Genomic DNA, 22,731 nt, shown 5'->3' on the forward strand with positions numbered 1-22,731 from the left:
AAAATATTTGCTTCGTCATTTTATTCTTAAAATAACTTATTTTGTTATTGTTAATTGCTAAGCTTCATAAATGCAGAAATAAAAAATAAAATAAAAATTTCTTGCAATGTTGTAGAAAAAGACCAAATTAATTTACCACTACTGTGTCATTTTCTTTTTCAAATAGGAAGAAAATATGAATTTTTGTAATAGATTCCTTTATAAAAAAATAAAAAAATGTTTAACTTTGGACAAGACCTGTCAAGACCTTAGAGGTTGGACAAGCCAGAAATCACCATCTTGTACCATTTTGCTTTTCAAAAATAATGGAAAAAGTACCTAATGTCTGTGCCTAATGTTAAACATTCCACTGTGAGAGCAAGTGTGTAAAACCAAAGAAGTCAACAGTTCCACTTTTTATTTTAAGGTGCCCTTGTTATATTGTAATTATACAAATAAGTACTGAGTAATATTAATTAACCACATGTACTTGATATATAATTAGGTATTGGTTTCGGGTTAGTTGCTTGTAATTATGCAAAATTTACTGTTGTTATTATAGTACGTGTAAAATGTGTAACAGAAACACTGTAAAATGAAGTGTTACCAAGTCAACATTTTACCATTTTCACTCTGTTTTCCTTTTCTCTAGTCTCTGCTCAGTATCCCAGGCTCACCATTCCCTTCAAGACGCAACAGTAAGAGCAGCATCTTCAGCCGCTGTAAGGACGGAGGCTCAGAGAACGAGTTTGCAGATGATGAGCACAGCACGGTTGAGGAGTACGACGAGAGGCGCGATTCATTCTTAAGCCCGCAACGTCGCAACAGCTACACGGGTTACTACGGCAAGCGCAACAGCACTGTGGATTGCAATGGAGTGGTCTCTCTCATCGGGCCGGGGCCTGGCGGACGCCTACTGCCTGAGGTGATAATAGATAAGGCAGCCACTGATGACAGCGTAAGGAAGTCTAAGAGTAGATCAGTCTAGGCATGGGCATCATCTATCTCTAAACCTTGGCTCTCTCTCTCTCTGTTTGGCTCTTTCTCTTTCTGATGCATTTGTGTAATGGTTATTTTGACTTTGCTCTAAAATGAGCTCTCTTTCAGTTGAGGACTGCCCTCAAAGCCTGTGTGATATGCTGCCCTTAAATGCTAGTTTGAAATTAGTGAACAAGCTGCTAACTATAGATTGACCTCACTGTATGAATGCTAAGATTCAGGTGTTTGATACACTACTGTTAAAAAGTTTTGGGTTGGTAAGATTTTTTTATTGTTTTTGAAAGGCTGATCAAAACTACAGTAAAACAGTAATATTACAGCAATTACAATGTAACTGTTTATTTAATTTAGTTTATTTATTACAATCTAAAATAACTTATTTATTTACTGTCCCTTTTGATCAACTGAATCCATCCTTGCTGATTTATATTGTTAATTTATTTTAAAAATGTTACTGAGCCCAAACTTTATAATGGTAATAAACGTTTTAGTAGTCATGTTCATTTCTTGGGGAATCAGTATTCATATCATCATCTTATTACACATTCACTCCCACTCTCATTTCATTTTAAGTTTTAATGTGTTCTTTTTAACGTACATGTCATTTATTGTCCTTTGTAATTATATTTTGGTTTACATTCATGTAAAGGTGAATTAACCATGAAATGATTCCACCGCTTACACCCTCCAGCCTTCAATTCTCTTTTCATATTTTCTCTTCATCTACATAGTTTTTCTTCCTTTTTTTGTGTTGTATATAATTTTTCTATAGTGTTTCTTCATTATAATTTTTTTGATGATCAGTACTGTTGCATCTATACTGAAGTATTGTAGTTAGCATGGTAGTCTGCTAGCTTAATGAATCTTAAAGAGCTCTGGTTTACCTTTAGATCTTCAATGCTTCATGAGGTTAATGGATCATGATGTTTATTCTTTTCCTCTCTTGAATTCTTTGTCTGAATGCATGCAGATGCATGCTGACTGGATCTCCTAAAAGATGGAGATGCAGGGGCTTCAGATGAGGGAAGGAAGAGAGCGGAGGACAATGGCTGATTTATAATGTGATGAACTTAATAAGTTACTAATTCATAGCCTTTCCAGCATTCTGGATATTTTAAGCCCAGTTTATAAAACATATACTTGACTATTTCAAATGCCCAAAAGATTGCAAATACGTCCTGATGTTTAATATTTGAGCAATTTGATAACGTGTAGCATGTTAATAACGTGCTTATGTTTCGTACAGACACTAATGACAAATGTATCTCCGCCCTACCTTCTCTTCTGTGAGAGTCCAGCATGTTTCCGCTTTAATGCATTCAAATGAAAATGGTTCCTTTGGACAAAATGTGTCAATTGTCAAAAATGTCAAACCTTTCTCTAACTAGCTCTGTGATGAAGATGTTTCTTCTAGCCACTAGCTGCACTATAATGTTGTGATGGGTCTGTTTACCCTCATTGTTTTCCTCCTGACAGCCAAATTCTGATCTTGAAATCAAGAAGAAACTCTCAGGCTCTCTAATGGCTTCCATAGAGCAGCTTAACACATCTTTTGGGCGCAAGGAACGAGCCAACAGTGTGATGAGTGCGTTAACCAACACATTGGTTGAGGGTATGTTCACATCTTGTAACCTAAGGAATGTCTTGCTTTTTTTTAAACACAAGGAATTTCATGGTCATCATGGTTACCATAATTGTATTCTTTACTTCCAGAACTGGAAGAGTCTCAGAGGAATTGTCCACCATGCTGGTACAAATTCGCTAACACATTTCTTATCTGGGAGTGTGGCCCCGTTTGGATGAAGATTAAAGAGATTGTGAACCTGATTGTGATGGACCCTTTTGTGGACTTGGCTATCACCATTTGTATTGTGCTGAATACTCTTTTTATGGCCATGGAGCATTACCCAATGACGCCGCAATTTGAGCATGTTCTGAGTGTCGGAAACCTGGTGAGGATTCTACATAAACCCTCTAGAAATTCTTTTTTTCCTGAGAGTCTTTAAATTAAAATATGAAGAATTCTTTCATCGCTTAGTGAAATGGTCCCCCTCCCCCATGGCTTATATTTTTGTAGTCTCTGTAGGGATGTTGTTGGAACACTCAAAGCCATTTTTATGCCTGGCGTAAAGACAGTGCTAAGCTATTGGCTGAGTGTGGTGGTGCAGAGCCAGCATAAATATTTCATGTAGCCTAATCAATGAGCGGCTCTAAAATGGTGGTGGTTTCACAGTTCTGGAGCTCATACCTGGTAGAGAAGAGCAGATTATCTTTTCCCACTCATGAATCGTTGAACCAAATTGCTTTTTATATTACGTGGCCAAGTGATGGCGAAACTGTTAGGGCTCATAAATTCTCACTGTCAGTGCGGTGCCGTACACTGACCACAAATCATTATTTCCAAAGTCATGTGACCTGCTTAATGGAGTAAATCATATGCATGCCTCTTATAGTGAGGCCTCTCTCAATGTAATTTCAGCTGTGCTGACATGGTGAAATAATGATGCAAGTATTTAAACTGGTTCAGTACACCTGTGTTCGCTCTGTTGTCATGGTAGCAGGGGGCGTACTGGAATGGAGCAGGTTGTGGCTGTGCAGGCGGCAGCGTGAGTCACGTTTGCTGGCTGTGCAGACACATGGCAGGCCTCCTGGAGTCAAGGCCACCTTGTACCCTCCCCCAGATCGCCCGCCTGCAGGGTGATTAACTGTACCCTTCACCCTTGACAGCAGGATGATCTGTTTGACACTTTGAACGCCACAGAGTCTTGTGTTGATTTGTCAGGACATTATTGCGAATGTGTAGGCCAGGATTGGGCACTGCTAGGTGTCATGCAATGTCAGGAAAGAGCTTGTGTGTAATGGATAAAGTGCCTTTTGATAAGTTGGTTGATATCAGATTGCTTTTATAAATTAGTCTGGCATGTGAAATTAACAAAATGAGATTAAATAAGTCTCAAAGTAGTCTTTTTGTCAGCAGTCCGTCTAAATTTAATTTTTTTCTTTGTAGGTGTTTACTGGTATCTTCACTGCCGAAATGTTTGCCAAACTGGTTGCAATGGACCCATACTACTACTTCCAAGAGGGCTGGAATATATTCGATGGCTTCATTGTGAGCTTGAGTTTGATGGAGTTGGGCTTGGCCGATGTGGAAGGTCTTTCTGTGCTGAGATCCTTCCGATTGGTAAACCTTTTTATTGCTTCAGAATTTCAATGAATTAATAATGTAATGCTGGTTAATTATGTGAATCTGGTAACAAATTATTTGACATGAAATGGATATTCACCCTATTTTGTAGTTGAATCTTATTATGAGTGATTCATCCATGCATATGTTTCTTTTTTTTTGACCATATAATTTTTAATCAAGATTTCTTAACTCGATCTTCCAGTGAAACATCAGACTTCTCTCTGGTGATGTATGCCATTTAATCGACTTAAACCCCGCCCCCTTTTTTACAGTTAACTAAAGCTCACATTCAGATCTGCCTCTACCCAATCAACAACTGATGTAGAAAACCAAGTCGCTGTCCTATATATATATTGTTTTTTTATTTTTCAATAATTAATTTCACTCGGATGTAAATCACAACGCTGAAGAAATTATCTTTTGCTACTTTCATGATGTTGCAGCTTTCCTGCTCAACTCATTGACCTAGAGGAATTGCTTAAAGTGTGGTCACCCACACTGTATGCCTGTATAGACAGTATGTCAGTTATAACTTTTCCATCATTTTATTATCATTTGATGAATTACTACTTCAATTCCCAATAAAAACAGTATAAACACATCTCTCTTAAATAAAATTCTGTTGAGCACCTTCTTTACGCGGGCGGCAATAGAACAATGTTAATTGCATCAGGCAGATAGTGAGTATAATAAGTCTAATTTACACAGAAAGGAGGTGTGTTTGAACTGAAAAGAATGACAGTTATTTAATTTAAATACAGAGCAACATTCGTTCAATGCATTCAGCGTCTGGTTAAACTGGATTGTGGGTGGTTAGTGAATAAGACATAATGAATAAGTGCCGTAAATTTTATCTTTGTTTTCAACAGCACACATTCAAAGACAAATATTGAATGCTCATGGTATTTTAATCCTCCTTTTTGTCACTTACAACAGCTGAGAGTGTTTAAGCTGGCTAAGTCATGGCCCACCCTCAACATGCTGATAAAGATCATTGGTAACTCAGTCGGAGCTTTGGGGAACCTGACCCTGGTGTTGGCCATCATCGTCTTCATCTTCGCCGTGGTGGGCATGCAGCTGTTTGGGAAGAGCTACAAGGACTGTGTGTGTAAGATCTCTCAGGATTGTGAGCTTCCCCGCTGGCACATGAATGACTTCTTTCACTCTTTCCTAATTGTGTTCCGGGTGTTATGTGGAGAGTGGATCGAGACCATGTGGGACTGTATGGAGGTGGCTGGACAAGCCATGTGTCTCATTGTCTTCATGATGGTCATGGTCATAGGGAATTTGGTGGTAAGTGTGCTTTGATGCAGAAAATGCATTTTTGTTGTGAAATCTAAGCTGAGTTGTACTTAAATGGCGATAAACATACAAAATCTGTTCCATAACTTAGTGTGGCAGCATCCTATCCATCTTCATAACTCATAACTGATCATGGAAATGTTATTCATTTGCAAGCATTTCAATAGAGTTGAATGTTACGGTGTTACACGCTAATATAATATATGTGTATGTTATGAAATATGTATTTTATTTTAATTATATAAAATATATGGAATGAAATTATATACATGAAAAAGTTCTTAATATAATCTTTTTTTCATCCCAATATATGTATTGTGTCTGTGTGTGTGTGTATATATATATATATATATATATATATATATTATTATCCATTTAATATTATAATATTATTTTATTAATATTATGAAAATAAAATAATAAACGATGTTTATATTATATTTTTTAAATAAAATGTATAAAATACATTTCAGATGCTTCAATATATAAATGATGCATGTACTGCTCCAAAGGCAGCTGTTTAGGTTTTGAACTGAAATATTAGTTTGAGACTACTTTTTTTATATACTACTTTTCTCTCACGCTGATCAGGTCTTGAATCTGTTCCTTGCCTTGCTGCTGAGCTCGTTCAGCGCAGACAACTTGGCAGCTTCTGATGACGATGGTGAGATGAACAACCTGCAGATTGCAGTTATCCGCATTAAGAAGGGAATTGCCTGGGGGAAGATCAAAGTTCGAGAACTGGTCAACATCATCCTCAGGAGGAAGGTCACTGATGAGGCCAAGCCGCTAGATGACATGTACGACCGAAAGCTAAACTGCATCGCCAATCACACGGGCGTGGACATCAGTCGTGACATGGATTATCAGAAAAATGGCAATGGAACCACCAGTGGTATCGGCAGTAGTGTGGGCAAGTACATGATTGATGATGACCACATGTCCTTCATCCACAACCCCAATCTGACGGTATGTGTGCCTATCGCTGTGGGCGAGTCTGACTTTGAGAATCTCAACACTGAAGATTTCAGCAGCGAGTCTGAGGCAGAGGGCAGCAAAGAAGTGAGTATGCAAAGGAGCTGATGCTGTGATGCTTTCAGGGTTTTCCCTAGATGCTAGTGGGTGAAATGTAATTCCTGTGGTTATTGATTTGGTCTCAGGAGTAAATGCTCAGTGATTCTAAATGGAGGTATTTGCAAATTTTTGCAGTAAAGTGTGGTATATTGTTTCAAAATGATGTTCAAATGTAGGTAGGCCATTAAGAACACTGTATTGTGAAACATGAATACAGACTCTTGTTGTTTCATTCTTAAAGTTAAGTGTATCATTTCTAGGCGTTTACAAACACTTCTTGTCTTCCATTGGTCAAACACTCATGTTATTGATTGCTCTGTTTGTTTGAGCATCCTGACCAAGATTGGCTTAATTTTTTTAATAGTGCCAGAGACCAACTACAAAATAATTTATTGCAGTATTTTTGCTTTGCTCTTAAAAAATTTTTTTTAACACTTGTTGTGACCTCTGTCTTTTCTCGATGAGTTGGATGACATCAGCTCATCAGAGGGCAGTACCATAGATATTAAACCAGAGGTAGAGGAAGCGGTGGTGGTGGAGGCGGTAGAGGAATACGTTGACCCAGAAGCTTGCTGGACCGAAGGTAAAATGGCTCATGCATTTTTTTATTTCTCTGTTTGCAAATTTGTAAAAAAGAAATATATATATATATGTATGTGTGTGTGTGTGTGTATAGAACGTGTAAAGAATTGTGAGAACAAATATAATGGGTCTCATTCATGAAACACGAGCAGAACGAATTTGTGTGTAAATCGTGTGTAAAGTGGTTCTGGCGTAAATTTTCGGATTCATTAAAATGTTCGTATTTTCCAAATGTTAGTTGGTACAAAAGAAATCTACACCTGCTCCCAGCCACGCGTAAATAGTGCGTTTAACATCCGAACGTTTTGCTCATTAATAAGGCTGCATTTTAATTCACCTTAATCGGGTACATATTTACACAGCATTTTGAAAAAAATATTATATATAGTAATTACATACGGTTTTTCTTTTTACTTTTATTATGAGAGCCAGTAATAGCATCTGCAAACGGAACACAAGTCCGCAAGTCACAAGTGTTGCAGTCAAGCTTCATGTCGAACTATTTTCTTTTCACTTCTGAGACTGTTCGATTAACAGATGAAACTCCATTAACTGCATCTGTAATATGCTGCCAAGCTTCCTTTTTTTTTAGGACCTGATACGCCACTATGTAGCCTACGCTTGAAAATAAAATGTGGCGTTTTGAATGAACTTCTGATAATAAAACTTCAATTTCTGCATCTGAGAAATTTCTCTTTTTCATTCGCTTTTGAGAAGACATGTTGAAATCCTTCGTTTGGTGTCAGTCGGATTTAATGGGCGGGATTTATGGTAATTGAGAATGAGCGTGCACGCGTGTCCCATTTACGACTGATTGGAATTCATTAACATTAAGTATTTGTGAATCAGGAGAAGAGTTTTCGGGAAGGCCTCTTTACGCGCAAATCATTCACATATTTACTCGTATATTTACGAATGTTTCATGAATGAGACCCAATGTGTGCAATTTTTGCAGCTTGTGTGGCCCGATACAAGTGTTGTGATGTGCCCATCACGGAGGGCTGGGGTAAGAATTGGTGGCTCCTCCGGAAGACCTGCTATCTCATTGTGGAGCACAACTGGTTTGAAACCCTCATCATCTTTATGATCCTCCTCAGCAGTGGAGCATTGGTGAGAATGTACACAAACACTACTTTCTTAAAAGGATCATGTGCACAAGTATTTTGTTCTGCAATGAATTACTTGAGTAGAAAAATACAGCTCAAAGGCCTTGTACAGTGCATCCGGAAAGTATTCACAGCGCTTACTTATTCCACATTTTATTTATGTTACAGCCTTATTCCAAAATGGATTAAATGTATTATTTTCCTCAAAATTCTACAAACAATACCCCATAATGACAACATGAAAGAAGTTTGTTTGAAATCTTTGCAAATTTATAAAAAAGAAAAAAAGCGAAAAATGAAAAGAAAAAAAAAGCACATGTACTGTACTGTACATAAGTATTCACAGCCTTTGCTCAATACTTTGTTGAAGCACAAATTAGTTTGGTACTTTGTTGGTACCAATTACAGCCTCAAGTCTTTTGAGTATAATGCTACAAGCTTGGCACACCTATTTTTGGGCAGTTTCTCCCATTCATCTTTGCAGCACAGCCATTTTCAGATCTCTCCAGAGATGTTCAATCGGGTTCAAGTCTGGGCTCTGGCTGGGCCACTCAAGGACATTTACAGAGTTGTCCTATAGCCACTCCTTTGTTATTTTGGCTGTGTGCTAAGGGTCGTTGTCCTGTTGGAAGATGAACCGTCGCCCCAGTCTGAGGTCCAGAGCGCTCTGGAGCAGGTTTTCATCAAGGATGTCTCTGTACTTTGCTGCATTCATCTTTCCCTCGATCCTGACTAGTCTCCCAGTTCCTGCCACTGAAAAACATCGCCACAGCATGATGCTGCCACCACCATGCTTCACTGTAGGGATGGTATTGGCCAGGTGATGAGCGGTGCCTGCTTTCCTCCAGACATGATGCTTGCCATTCAGGCCAAAGAGTTCAATATTTTTTCCATCAGACCAGATCATTTAGTTTCTCATGGTCTGAGAGTCCTTCAGGTGCCTTTTGGCAACATTTTCCATACCCTTCCCCAGATATTTGCCTTAATACAATCCTGTCTCAGAGGTCTACAGACAAATCCTTGGACTTGATAGCTTGGTTTGTGCTCTGACATGCACTGTTAACTGTGGGACCTTATGTAGACAGGTGTGTGCCTTACCAAATCATGTCCAATCAACTGAATTTACCACAGGTGGACTCTAATCAAGTTGTAGAAACATCTCAAGGATGACCTGTGGAAACAGGATGCACCTGAGCTCAATTTTGAGCTCAATTTCGAGTGTTATGGCAAAGGCTGTGAATACTTTTGTACATGTGATTTTTTTTTTTTTTTTTTTTTTTTTTTTTTTAAATAAATTAGCAAAGATTTCAAACAAACTTTTTTCATGTTGTCATAATGGGGTATTGTTTGTAGAATTGAGTAAAATAATGATTTTAATCCATTTTGGAATAAGGCTGTAACATAACAAAATGTGGAAAAAGTAAAGCGCTGTGAATACTTTCCGGATACACTTTATACAGCTAAATTTGGTTGCAAGTTCAATTTTTAGTGCTTGATCCTCTTCTGTACACACAGTTCAATAAGTTAAGGCCCGGGTTTACTTAATTTTCCACGTTCCACTCCGTCTCACACACAGCTGAGTGTGCGATCCTTTCAAAGTATACAACTTTGGCCGTGAGTGCGGAAATACATGTTTGGCACACTATCTAGTGGATTTGTTTTCAAAGCGCTCAAGTCACTCGTACTTGCACTGTTGTCCGCGCACTGTCCCCTCGGTCACAAAAAGTGGGCTCCTCCTGATGACTAAAATTACATCACATGGATGTGGACGGCCGAAGTATACTTTGGGAAGTGTGACGGCCGCATTTTACAATTGAATTAACTCCCGAAAAATGCAGGTATTGACAACCGCATTAACAATTAGAAAATTAGTGTGTACAGAACCGAACTGAACAACTAGTTGTTAATGATGTATTTAAATGCTCGTCAGAGATATGTCTCTTTTCTGTATGTGTGGTGCAAGTAGGTCACAGGGAAATAGGTGTGAGCCTTGACTTGTTTATGTTGCCAGATCAGCAAGCAAGAACAAGCCCATAATAAACCAAAATAAAGCAAAATGCTTTATACTGAAAAAAACAATACCAAAATATCATGACCCACACCTGCACACTTTAATAGAGCACATAAACTTGATTACTTTATGAGCCAAGACCAAACAACAATCCCAAAAACGCACTTCAAGGGAGCGTGCTGCAAAGCAGCCTTCCAAACATAATCAAAACCGAATGCCTCTGCCTACGGTGGTTTTGTTAAAACTGCAGAACATAAAGAGTCTGGTAGCTGTAATATTACTTTTGTTAAAAAAAATTATTATGACGATGTCAATCATCGAAATTTCAGGATTAAGTCATGTTCTGTACACACATGGAACGATAATGCAGTTGTCAATCCCGAAACTTTGCAGTGTGTACTTGGAAAAATATTGCATGATTTACTGTAGTTTACTGTAGTTGACTGTACTTGACAACAAATTTAAAAATGTAAATACCTGTAGCAACTTATTTGCACTATATTTTGGATTCTGTTTGGATTCTATCTGACCACTGCATTAATGTCCAGTTGAGGTTAATGTGAAGTTCAAGCAGGCATTGTAGAGACCTGGCGCCAGAGCTGGGTGATGTGATTAATGGACTGTACTATTCATCCAATTGGATCTATTTCTGGCACTGGAAATGTTCCTGTCTTTAGCACAGCTAATGTTGCCAAAAAAGGAATGTAATAGAATCAACGACCTTTCCTTATACAGATGCATTTTGAAAGCTGACTCTAACCTGTGTTTTTAACTGAATTATTGCAAAGAAGTAGCCTTCTGTTCAGTTGTTTTCCCAGATATTGTTGTGCATATTATTATTATTATTATTATTATTATTATAAAAATTGTGTTATTGTTTTTTTATTATTTATTTGTATTATCTTTCAACTGAAGTAGGCTATTACTTAATTCTCTTCTTTTAAGAGAGTAGATTTTCATTAGATTTTAGTTTTTTATTTGAAATGAATTCCACTGAGAGGTATTGTGAGCAGTTGATGGTACTTGTGGTGTTAATGCATCCATGTGTTATGTGGTGCAGGCTTTTGAGGATGTGTACATTGAACAGAGGAAGACTATTCGTATCATTCTGGAGTATGCTGACAAGGTCTTTACCTACATCTTCATATTGGAGATGTTGTTAAAGTGGGTAGCCTACGGTTTTGTCAAGTACTTCACCAACGCTTGGTGCTGGCTGGACTTCTTCATTGTTGACGTAAGTCTACTACTTCAATCGTGCTATGTTTGTTGTCTGTTTACTAAATGCCTTTGACATACACATCTTGTTGATGGGTCCCATCCTGCCAAAAGCAAAATCTGACTAGTGGTAAATTGAGTCAAAACTGGAACAGCAAAATGCAGTACCAAGCAGAAAATATTCATTTCTAATATAAAGCTTTGTGGAGCGAGATTTTGCAACAGTGCACTATGGGTGGGGCCACGACGTGTGACGTGAAACATAATATGGCTGCTTTGGACAACAACAAAAAAATTAGATGGGATTATTTTATTTTATTTTTTTAACATGGTGGTTCAGTGGTTGGGAGCTAGTAGAAGTTAACGATTCAAAATGTATGATTCTCATTTCTGTTAATGAATTTGCAGTCTGACTGTAAAATGTGTAATACTATGAAAAGTGTAATTGAAGTATATTAGCACAGAAAAGCAGAAATGAAAGAAGAGTAAGAGAGTAGGAATTAAAGTCTCGCCTTTCAGTTAAAAGATTGCCTTTTTGTTAGTGTTCTTTTTTTTACATGCACACTAACTGAACAAGACAGAAAATACTTAACATGATTTTAGCTGACATGATTTTAGTTTTTATTTAACTTAAGAATTTAATTGCCGATTTAAAATGTTGTGGTTTTGACAAACAACTTTGGACATTTCAGTATTTTCCCATTTAAGTAGATAGGAGCTATATGTCTTTTACCTACATCAAAAATGATCTGCAGTGCTGATAAAAATATCAGATTTAAACTGATAAAATAAATTCTGTGGCATTTCAGACAGTATAAACTCTGCATATTCATAGACCTCACAATAACGTTTGCCAGTCACAGCAAGGTAAGTTTAAAAGATGGCCTAAAAATAGCTGAACACTGGTGTAGTACTTTCTTTGAGCTGTCAGTTTAAAATAAAATGGTGTAGCAGGGGAGATGAAAAGACAAATATCTGCACACTGTCCTGTTTCTATACAGATGTGTTATATGGTTAAAAAAAACAGGATGCTTTATTTTTCAACAAGATGTGAATGTTTTAGGCAGAGAAGAGTCAAATATGGTATTTTATATGAAGAGTGAAGCTATTATGCTGGGGTGAAGCTAGAAGAATAACGGTGTGCTTATCTTGAATATAACTGCTTATGCAATATTTATTCTTTGTATCTAAATCGTGTTATTTCTTAAGATTACATCACCTCTTTAAGATCTATCACCCATGCATAGCCATGCAAAAATGCTAGATCTCTGCGTGACCCTGAGATGCTTAAATATCTGCCATCAAGAATGATAAAACTGGCTTTAAAAAATCACCAGTACTGTGCAAATATTTATACTTTTTTGTCTTCCCCCTTGTATGCAATCAATAGTGAGTTCCTTTGGTAAAAATAACAGAGGCCGTATCCCTCCTTGTATGGTTGAAGTGTTTGAATGGAAACGACTAGCCAGAATCAGTCCATCAATAACAAAGATTATTGATCTATGATATTCAAGCAGTTCTCATTCTAAATTAACCTGGTTTCCAATTCTTGTACATATGTGTATGATGTCTATATTGTGTGAACAATAAGATATGTGTGGCCTCTGACTGGTTTCATTTTCTACCCTGCCCTTATTGTGGGAGACTCACCAAGTGTAACTTGCATTTTAGAGTCTGTTATAAGCTAGGAGTGCAATCAGTAATTCCATAAACACAGAATATTTTACATAACAAATGACTGATGTTAATTTAATTTAAATTAACATCCGTTAATTTAAATTATGAATCAACGTATTTGATTGAAACATTTTAAGCTGTTTATGTGACTAAAATGCTCACACTTGGACTCCATACTAAGGGATTCAGAGGAATGTGATGTGGATGTGCTTTTCTCATGATATGTGGAGGACATGTTACAATTGCAGTGACGATGTCAAGATACAAATTGATTGAATGTGTGTTCTGACCTTGTTCCTGAACTAACCACATTTTAGCAGAACTCGTACAGGCTCCAAAAAGCTTGATTGTGGAAATCTGTTGTTTAGCACTATATGAAAAGAAATGTAGTCATTAACAAATAATTAAATATTAAAAATGTATTTATTAATATATATTTACACACACACAGTCTGGTCCTTAAATCATAGCTGATGCTGCATTTCATTCTAACTCGGAAAGACTGAATTTCCTACTATGACAAAATAATAATCATCATATTATAATTTTTCAAAATGTTTTGGCTATTAGCTAGCTAGGCTAGTCTAACATTGTACTATCTAGCTTTAATAACATGATCAGTATGAGCAATATGACCAAAATCTTATAAGCAAACCACAAAAAAACAACTAATATATATCCTAATATAGCCCATGTACAAAAAGTACAAAAAGTAATTATTTAAGTAATGAAGTAAACAGCCAGTAATAAAATGAGAACAAAGAAACAAATGACAATAGTACAAATAAATACAACATGAAGATACATATACATTGTTTTTTGCCCTGTTGTTGTTTAACATTTACAACACAGACAGCAGCGGCTATATTAGGTTGCTGTTACTTTAAGACTTACAGTAATGCACGGATCCAATACTGACACGTGTCCCAAACTGTTTGTTCACTAAAAGGTGGGGTAGGCAATTTCGGAGAGGCTAGCAATAGCAAGCGAGCTTTGAAAACATTAGATCCCACCCTCACTTCAGAACTCTCTTTCCAAATTACAACATTACAATAATAATGAACGTAAACAACTTACAGAGCTCGGACCTGATCTATCACCTGACTGCTGCAGATTCATTTCGGCATTGATAGTGCTGGCAGAGAAATGCATAAATCCAAGTCTGAGGATGTGAACAGCTCTGGGTAAAATGTCACGGGTTATCATCTTATAATTACGGTTACGACATGGCATGAACACAGCATAAGCTCGTTGTTTTGGTTCTGGAGGAATTGTAAAAGGCGGCTGCTGCTCTGTGACTGTGCATGGAGGTATAGAAATACATAGGCTGACACGCAGGTAGGACCGAATGGATTGATTGGACGAATTGGTTCCTGAGACTTCCACTGAAGATATATGATAATGTTTTAATGTTTAGATCACTTCTATTATTGATTGCTATCAGGATGTGAAGAGAGTTTCAACCAGAACAAAGTGTTTTTGTTACCCTAACAAAACCTTACCCTACCTTTAAGACATAACCACCAAGACGGACATTTTGGCATAATTATGTGTGTATCTGACCATTCAAGCGCAATAAGCCTACAAAGAGAACACAATTTGTTACACGCGCGCTGACAGGCGGCAAGCGCACCCACATACATGCAAATTAAATTTTCTTTTTGTGGTATGCTGCGCTTTTTATAACTCTGTTTAATACCAACAAGCATTTCATACTTTTATTTGGTCATTCGTCCATGTTTCTTACTCGCTTCGCATGGCCATTGGAACTTATGTGAGACAGCAGGTGATAAAAGTTTGCTTTCACTGTTTCACTGACATCATGTGCGCGACATCTGTATCCTGAACTCAATTAGATAATTATTATCTATTCTTTGTGAGACCTTTTAATTTTTGCGATTATTTTGCGTTGAAATGACGAATTATGCAGGATCGTTGATTTTGCGTTGTATTCAGCGATATCGGGGACAACCGGAGGGACGATGTAGTGTTCCTGTAGTTCAAATGGTGGAGAATAACATTAGTAACATTAATGGATCTTAATACTGTATGTCTTGCACATCTTCTGAGCATTGGGACAGTGCATTGTTTTTTTTGTTCTGAAATCTTAAGATATCAAGTAGGAAAATCTGTGAAAGTCATCTGACTTAAAATGGAATGCAGCACAACACATAATCTGACCATTCAGCAATTGACTAAGGATTCATCCCGCTGCTAAAAAGAAAAAACACAAACTCAAGTTTGTGAGTTTGCTCTTACTACAGTACATACCTACCCTCTGTCCAATAACCCCTATTCCTCAGTCCTAATCGAGGCTGATGGAAGCTATAGTCCTCCGTGACTATTTCTGGGTTTCTGGACTGACACTTGTGCTAGTTGGGAAGAACTCCTTATCCCAAAGATGGATCAAAAGTTCATTCCTCCCTTCCCCACTCACACCTGCTCTTCCCTTCCTTGAGGTAGTGCTGAGATGTGTTGATGTTGAGGACATGCAGCAGACGGTGAGTTGTCCTCCTGACTAGTCAATGCTCTGTTCCTCCACTGTTCTTTGCTTTTATGGGTGTGATGCTCAGAGGGCTTTCACACGGGGCCGGCATCATATCTAGCATGTGTTTGTGTTGCGTGTTTATGTATATTTATATACTGTATATGTGCCATTATTTCCCATAGTCTGTGTCATACTATATATCTGTGCCATCAACCATACAGCTTATTATTTGATTGCTCATATTTCTAGTTTTTCTTTTTTTTTTAAGGGAGAGTGTGAGTTATAATCCATTCCAAAAATATAGATATTATTTGAATATAATGCTTTATTAACTTAATTTTATTTGGGGAAATTCACTTAACTGATCACATAATGGTATGAGTGACAAACATCAGCCATTTTTGATTATGTTTTGAATCTATTCCGTTTCAGTTGATATTTTTATTTTTTTTCCTGTCTTCATTTGGTCACAGCCACACATCTCATTGACCTTGCCTTGCAGAGCGAGAGTGCCGGCAGATGAAGAAAGCTTACACTGAGGGGCCATCTCAGCCGGTTCAGGGGGCCCCGGGGCCCTCCATAAAGGGGCGCTTGTGGGTTCCGACTGAGGCTAAAGGTGACAATTACCCCCAAAGATCACATGATCTGTAGATGAAGGAGAAAGCTTTATTGCACAGAATCTCCAGTAAAGGACTGATTTTGTGAAGTTACAGTATCTAACATAAAACGAGAAACTCTTGAGAAAATCTATATTTTTCATTTTTAAATATGTGAAACAAAAAACTATTTTATTTTAATTTATGCCATTAAGTCAATAAAAAATTTCAGGATCATTTAACAGCAGATTTATTTATTTATTCATTGTTTAGAGATTATTGATGCAAACCGTGCCCTTGTGGGTCAAACCTATTGAAGACTGCCAGTTCTTGGCTTGTGGTTTCTAAACTGTCCGCTAGAGTGGTTTCTTCAGTGAAGGAACATGATATCGTCTTGCCATTGAGAATAAAGCTTTCACCTTTAATAGAATCCCCTCTGTGAGTTGGTTAGCTTTCGATGTTGTGGACTTTTGCTGTGTTTTTACCAAGTCTTCGTCAGTGGTTGGTTGGAGGTGTACAGGTCTGTTTGTATTCCTTTTCATAGGGGTGCTCAAGCCTGGTGTCCCAATGCCACTTGCCTATCCATTGAGATTTTTGGTTCTGAACAATAACAAGCTTTTTTGACATTCTTATTTGCGCCAGTCCTATTCATTGACACCTTTGATACATGAAAAATAATCAATGTTTCTCTGGAGAGTCATTTTGACCGATATGACCTTTCTGCCCTTTGCGTCCACGTACGTTTTATCCTTTCTGCTAGCGTGGAGGGCGTTTACCTTTCCACAATGGATGGCATTTTGAGATTCACCAGGGCTTGAGTTCCCGCAGAGTGATTTTTGTCCTTTGAGTGCTGTCTAATGTCCATTTACTATCTGCAATCCCCTGATCTCCCCCTCCACTGTCACGTTACTGTGTCAATGTGATGCTCTTTAAACAGTAAAATCAATGTAACTTGCAATTTGGCATACATGTACATGTTTACCTGTATTCTTTCTCACAGGTTCCATTAGTTTGTCTGTCTTAAAGTAAATGGGATTTAATGCCTCAGCCAAGAGCCACATGGAGAGACAATGTTAGAAGGGCAAGGGTAAGGTTCTTGCAGTATGTTGGGTTGATTACTTTTTAATGCATATGCAGGGGTCACCTCTATCTTCTCAACCCCCACGTCCCCAAGGTCTCCTAACGTACTTCATCAGCCTTGTGTTTTGCGCTTCTCTGTCTTCTTGTGTTGGAGTCTTATGCTTCTCTCTCTGTCTCTTTCTTTCAACCACAAGTTTCTCCACAGGTGTAAGGAAGCTCACAAGGGTTGGTGACTTCCCAAAACTAACAGAGCGCAAAATCCTGGGTTTATCCTCTGCCTCTGAACCCCTATCTTTACCTGTAACCAATACTAAACATGAGTATTTCAATCTCTCTCTCTCCTTCTTGGGGATATATACATGTATAAATGCAGTGTTATATATGTATATACCCATCCAAACTGTTGTGTATGTGTGTAAACCAACGTTCCAGCAGCTCAAGAGGCCATCTTTTCCCTCAAGAGCTTTCTCCCGTCTAACAGTATGGATCCTTTTTTGCTTCTCTGTTTCTGTGTAGGTGTCTATAGTCAGCCTTATAGCTAATGCGCTGGGCTACTCCGATCTAGGGCCCATTAAATCACTCAGGACACTAAGGGCCCTGAGACCCCTCAGAGCATTGTCACGTTTTGAAGGGATGAGGGTAAGATACAAAGCTATAGAGCTGATCTCTCTGCATGCCCATTCAGCAGTTACAGCATGCTAGAACTGATCGAAAAAAAAAAAAAAGAAAAAAAAAAAGCAAACGACAAGGACCACCAAAACCATACCGGGGGATTTTTTTTTTTAAAGACAGCCGCCAATGAAAAGGGCCTATCCTTTTCATGCACACCTCTTCTGTACCACATTAATGATCCAGTCATGACGCAGCTGAGATAACTGTGAAACATAGGATGTGAAAAGCATCTCTGTTCCCTAATTTAACTGAAATTGGGTGTATGATTGACTACTAGTTAACTTAAGTAATTGTCAAATTGATCAAAGCTGCCTCATTGCAAATAATATTTCAAATTGGCCCTGGAGGGGGAAAAATAGCATGAAAAAATGATTTACAAACCAAACACAACACCATTAAAATCCCTTCTCATTTCACAAAGCATTTGATCTGCAATTGGCTGTTCATTTAGCCTGACTCTTAACTTCTGCTTTTGATGGAGAGCCCCCTTCCTTTCATTTCTGTTACACTGACCCTGTCTCTCAGAGAACAACCAGCAGCACAGCACACTTTACCACTGAGGTCCCCACTTCACTAGTACTACAGCATACTAGATACTCTCGTACAGTAAGGAACATTTAATATAAATGACCCTTGCTAAGCTCCCACCCGGTTTCAGTTACTTGCTCCGTGTGATTCATTAAAATGTGCTCATAAATATGCAAAATTTTAATTGATATTACGTAAAATGGAATGAAGTATGAAATAGTAAAGCATCTTTCAAAAACAAAAAATTACACAATAAATTGCGCAGTAACATGATTGAAAGCTGATGGGACTTTGAATCTAAAAAAGCTATATTTTATTGTATAACTCATTACATTATATAAATAGAACTGCATCATCCAAATGTTGATGCCCATATTGGTGTCATATTTGGGAATGATACATCATATAATGGCATGATTATAATCCACATCATGCACTTGTAAAGATTGATTTAACGATTTCAAAAAATACTTCACGTATATCCTCTTTGGTTTGTCCCTATAGCAGCAATGTTTGCCATAATTTTAAAATGTATTAAAATTGAAATTGTAATTTGTCTAGATAAATGCTCAACTTCTCTCAAAAACATACAAAAATAAAACTATTGACCCCACACTTTTGGAATGCTAGAATAATTGTTGTAAAATTACCATTGACTTGAATTATTAAAGAGCCAAATCCTGATATGGCATATCAAGAATGCAGAGCTTAGCAAAGAGTCAATTGGTCAATGTGAAAAATGTTGCTTTTTTTACTTCAGTCAAAGTGCAAGAATACGTCAGAGTGATAGTTTAACCAGAAATGATAACTGCCTGTGAGTGCTGAATGTTTGAACACATGCAGGTCATCCATAGTCGTCATCTTAACAAATTTGACACCTTTGATGGTTGTGAACAGTTGCACCTGGTTGTTGTCACTTTCAGTCTTTCTTCTCTTACCTGTGGACTGGTTCCCCTGAGCTTCTGTACCCTCTCAACCCCCCCCCCTCACCTTCTCCCTGCCCCTCATCTGCAGCACCATGCAGCCCCCTCCTTCCCTCCCTCCCTCCCTCCCTTCATTTCACACTGTTCACTTCAGCCCATCTGGCCCCGCGCTGCCCAGCCCAGAGCAGCGTTTGAGGAGCCAATCCGCTGGAGGCTCACCTCACCCCTCTTTGCTTGTCTTGGATCTGCACATGGGACTGTAAAAAGAAAAACCCGGAGTCTGAGAGGGGAGATATTTGCTAAGCTTCTGTATCTATTTGTATTTTCCAGCTGGTTTCCATTTGAAGCCTTTAGCAATTTGGAGTGGATGATGTCTTTTAGATTTGATTAGTTAGGGCATTTATAATAGTTACTAATAATCAGTGGTTTTATAAGTAGCCAACACAGAAGCTTAGGAAATGTGCAAGACTTTGGAACAAATAGCAAGTGTGAAGTCTGTAGTTTTTATTTTTATTTTCAAACAGTGTGAAGCGTAAAGTAATCAGACTAAAGAGATTCTGTGATCTCACACTGCTGTTATGACGAAAGGTATATCTGAACCCAAAAATGACAGACAAGGTTTCTCAGTTATCAAAATTAAAGCTGTATTTGATGTTATGTTTGCACTTATATATAAACAGGGCTCCAGACTGCAACTAAAATGGTTGCAAATGTACAAATATTTGCGACCAATCTGAAATCTAGTCACCATTGTCGAGTTTGTTTGCATCCATATGCGGTTTTGTCAGATATAATCTTGTTAGATCGTACACAAAGAACAGTGCAAGCCATGATGTCCATCCCGCTTTGAAAAAATTACTCTTGTGAAGCGTCTCATTTTAATGTGTTTAAGATTCATGACACGAACATGCTTGTGATTTAGTCGTCTGAGTCAGACTCGCTCAGTCAGTGAATCATTCTGGCAATAAGTTCCCTTGCTGAACCCCAATTCATTTTCAATCCAATGAACCAGAAACTATTACTTATATAATAATAATAAAAAAAGAAGAATATTTTACGTTATTTTTAGTCATTTGGCTTTTAAATGTTTTATTTTAAGAGCCAGTGGCTCCCTAGTCATTTTTATTTTATTCTGGAGCACTGTTATAGCATTTTATGGCATTTTATTTGATAGTTTTTTGTAATTAGTTTGTGTCTGTCTTTCTGTCTTCTATCTCTCAATACCTTTAGTGTTGTACTTAGATTAGACCGTCATTTTTGGGTGAATCAAAATGGTTTTCATAGATTTGTTCTGTTTATGTACCTATAATTGGATTCATGAGGGTGTGTGAAATCAATTTTATGTATCCTGTAGTAACATATTAGTCAAAGTACAGAGAGAACAATGAGTTCTTACTCTAGAGAATAGTCGATATCAATGTTCATCAACTGATATGCTGTTTTGTTTGAAATTAGCACAAAAAAGTTAAAAATTAATAAATGATTTGACAAGGAGACACAACTTTGTAGAGAAAAAAAACGCTTAGACTGTGGAGTGTTTGCCATTTTTAATAGCCAATTCTCTGACCTGATACAACAACCCAGTATATTAGGAAATAATTATTGTTTGATGTATGTTTTGATTAACTGGAAATCGATTGACCTTATTCAATCATTCTATCCTAACAAACATTTATCAAACCCCAGCCAGCTTTGAAATAGCAGAAATCTCTCCACACTGCTGCCTCTCCTGTCCATTTATTTATTAATTTTAACGGTTCTTGAGATTGCACAAAGATGTCATGTAACACGCATGTCCTGTTCAATTGCCAATGCACATTATGCACTTTTGAAAGCCATTTTCCCTCACTTTAATATCTGTGTCGATTCTCACAAAGATATTTTATGTCTATGTGACATTTGAACATGTAGTCTCTATTGAAAGATGGACAGTAATTCTCCTGACAAGTGCTTTTTCCTGGGGGTCTTTTCCTTTAATCTTAAGCACTCCAAATTCTTACCTATAGTCTATCATTATTACTTGTTCTGTATTTCTCTTTGAATACGTAAAACAAATCAGCAGTCAAAAGCACCAGCTAAAGTCAGACTGGTCCCCTGCACTTGCTGAGAGAATCCTGCTGTCCTTTGTGCCTCTCTGTGTGTTTAAGGGGGGAATATGGCTCCACTTTTCAGTATGTGAGAGATCTGCATGCTCAGCTGCCTGCCTGAGAGCTGCGGCTCGGCTGCCTAACACAGTTAGTGAGCGTCTCCTGGCACGCTCTGCTCATCGCTAATCACTGATGGACAGTGTCCTGACTGGGACGGTGGGGGAGGGGAGGGACGTGGAGGCAAAAGGGGTGCGGGGAGGATGGGTTGATGTAAAATGTTTTATGTTACTCAAGCTTGCCATGGCTACGTTAAAGTAGTTGGGTGGTGGGTTGTAGTTTTAAGGGTGCAAATGTTTGCTTTGGGTATGTACTGTAGAAGTCGTTGTGTGAGTCTGTGTGGCATATTTGTATGGAAGGTGTTGCATTCATTTTTATAAATATACTGCTAAGTCAGATGGATACTATTTAGGGCCATGGTCCTGGAAGACCCCAGCACCTCACGTTTTATTAGTAGTACTTTTAGGTCTCAATATGCATAAAAAATATATATATATTAATAAAGGAGAAAAATACCCAAATAACCTGCTGCTTCCACAGAGATTCTGAATTGTGTGTCTGGCACTTTACTCCTCTACAGTGGCCTCATAGGTCACGTAACTGTGCCAGCATGTTGGATGTAGTGTGTCAAGATTGTATTCATACAACACACCTGAATACATACTTCTCGACTGTTAAAAAAAGTAAATTCTGTAAGTTCTTCATCAAATCCAGTACACAGAACACATCTATCCATGTTGTGCAGTGCTGGGGTAGTCCAGGACCAGAATAGAGAATCACTTATTTTTGAGATTCAAAAGATTTCTTGAAACTAGTATTTGCAAGAAATAGTGTTAACTTTGTAAAGGTCGTAGGCCACCCAAGAAAAACAAAATGTTTGTTTAAAGCTATTTGTGCTGACAGGTTTCCCAAACCTCTTCTCCAACTCACATTCCACCAACCAATCAATTTACAAATCCCACTAAGTTAATTGCTTGACTATTTATAATAACCTTAAAGAGACTTAACCATTTGCTTATGAATTAATATTCATGAACTAAACATGCAGTGTTGATACATCACAACCAGTCTATAGTCAGCAAGCTATAGCCCACCACACTGCAGCTATCTTAGAAGAACTGTTGTTTTAGGTAAAATACTATTCTTGAACAACCAAAAGAGACTATTA

The 22,731-nt window shown here is 37.7% G+C and overlaps 1 protein-coding gene across 8 annotated transcripts in view; it reads left to right on the plus strand.

Moving 5' to 3' along the window:
* The window catches only part of scn8aa (sodium channel, voltage gated, type VIII, alpha subunit a), a 56,287-nt gene that overhangs the window by 26,224 nt on the left and 7,332 nt on the right, over window positions 1–22,731 (plus strand). For 3 of the 8 annotated variants that reach the window (XM_084427514.1, XM_084427516.1, XM_084427515.1), the window contains exons 12-21: window positions 632–937; window positions 2,455–2,590; window positions 2,692–2,930; window positions 3,986–4,159; window positions 5,102–5,458; window positions 6,059–6,529; window positions 7,007–7,124; window positions 8,079–8,233; window positions 11,301–11,474; window positions 17,813–17,935. In XM_084427514.1, coding sequence (XP_084283640.1) covers window positions 632–937; window positions 2,455–2,590; window positions 2,692–2,930; window positions 3,986–4,159; window positions 5,102–5,458; window positions 6,059–6,529; window positions 7,007–7,124; window positions 8,079–8,233; window positions 11,301–11,474; window positions 17,813–17,935 — 2,253 coding nt within the window. The remainder of the gene's footprint in view (window positions 1–631; window positions 938–2,454; window positions 2,591–2,691; window positions 2,931–3,985; window positions 4,160–5,101; window positions 5,459–6,058; window positions 6,530–7,006; window positions 7,125–8,078; window positions 8,234–11,300; window positions 11,475–17,812; window positions 17,936–22,731) is intronic. The other 5 variants (XM_084427518.1, XM_084427519.1, XM_084427517.1 and 2 more) reach the window with 4 other exon arrangements.

The sequence above is a fragment of the Rutilus rutilus genome (genome assembly GCF_951802725.1).
Source record: "Rutilus rutilus genome assembly, chromosome: 13".
In the NCBI taxonomy this organism is placed as follows: Eukaryota; Metazoa; Chordata; class Actinopteri; order Cypriniformes; family Leuciscidae; genus Rutilus; species Rutilus rutilus.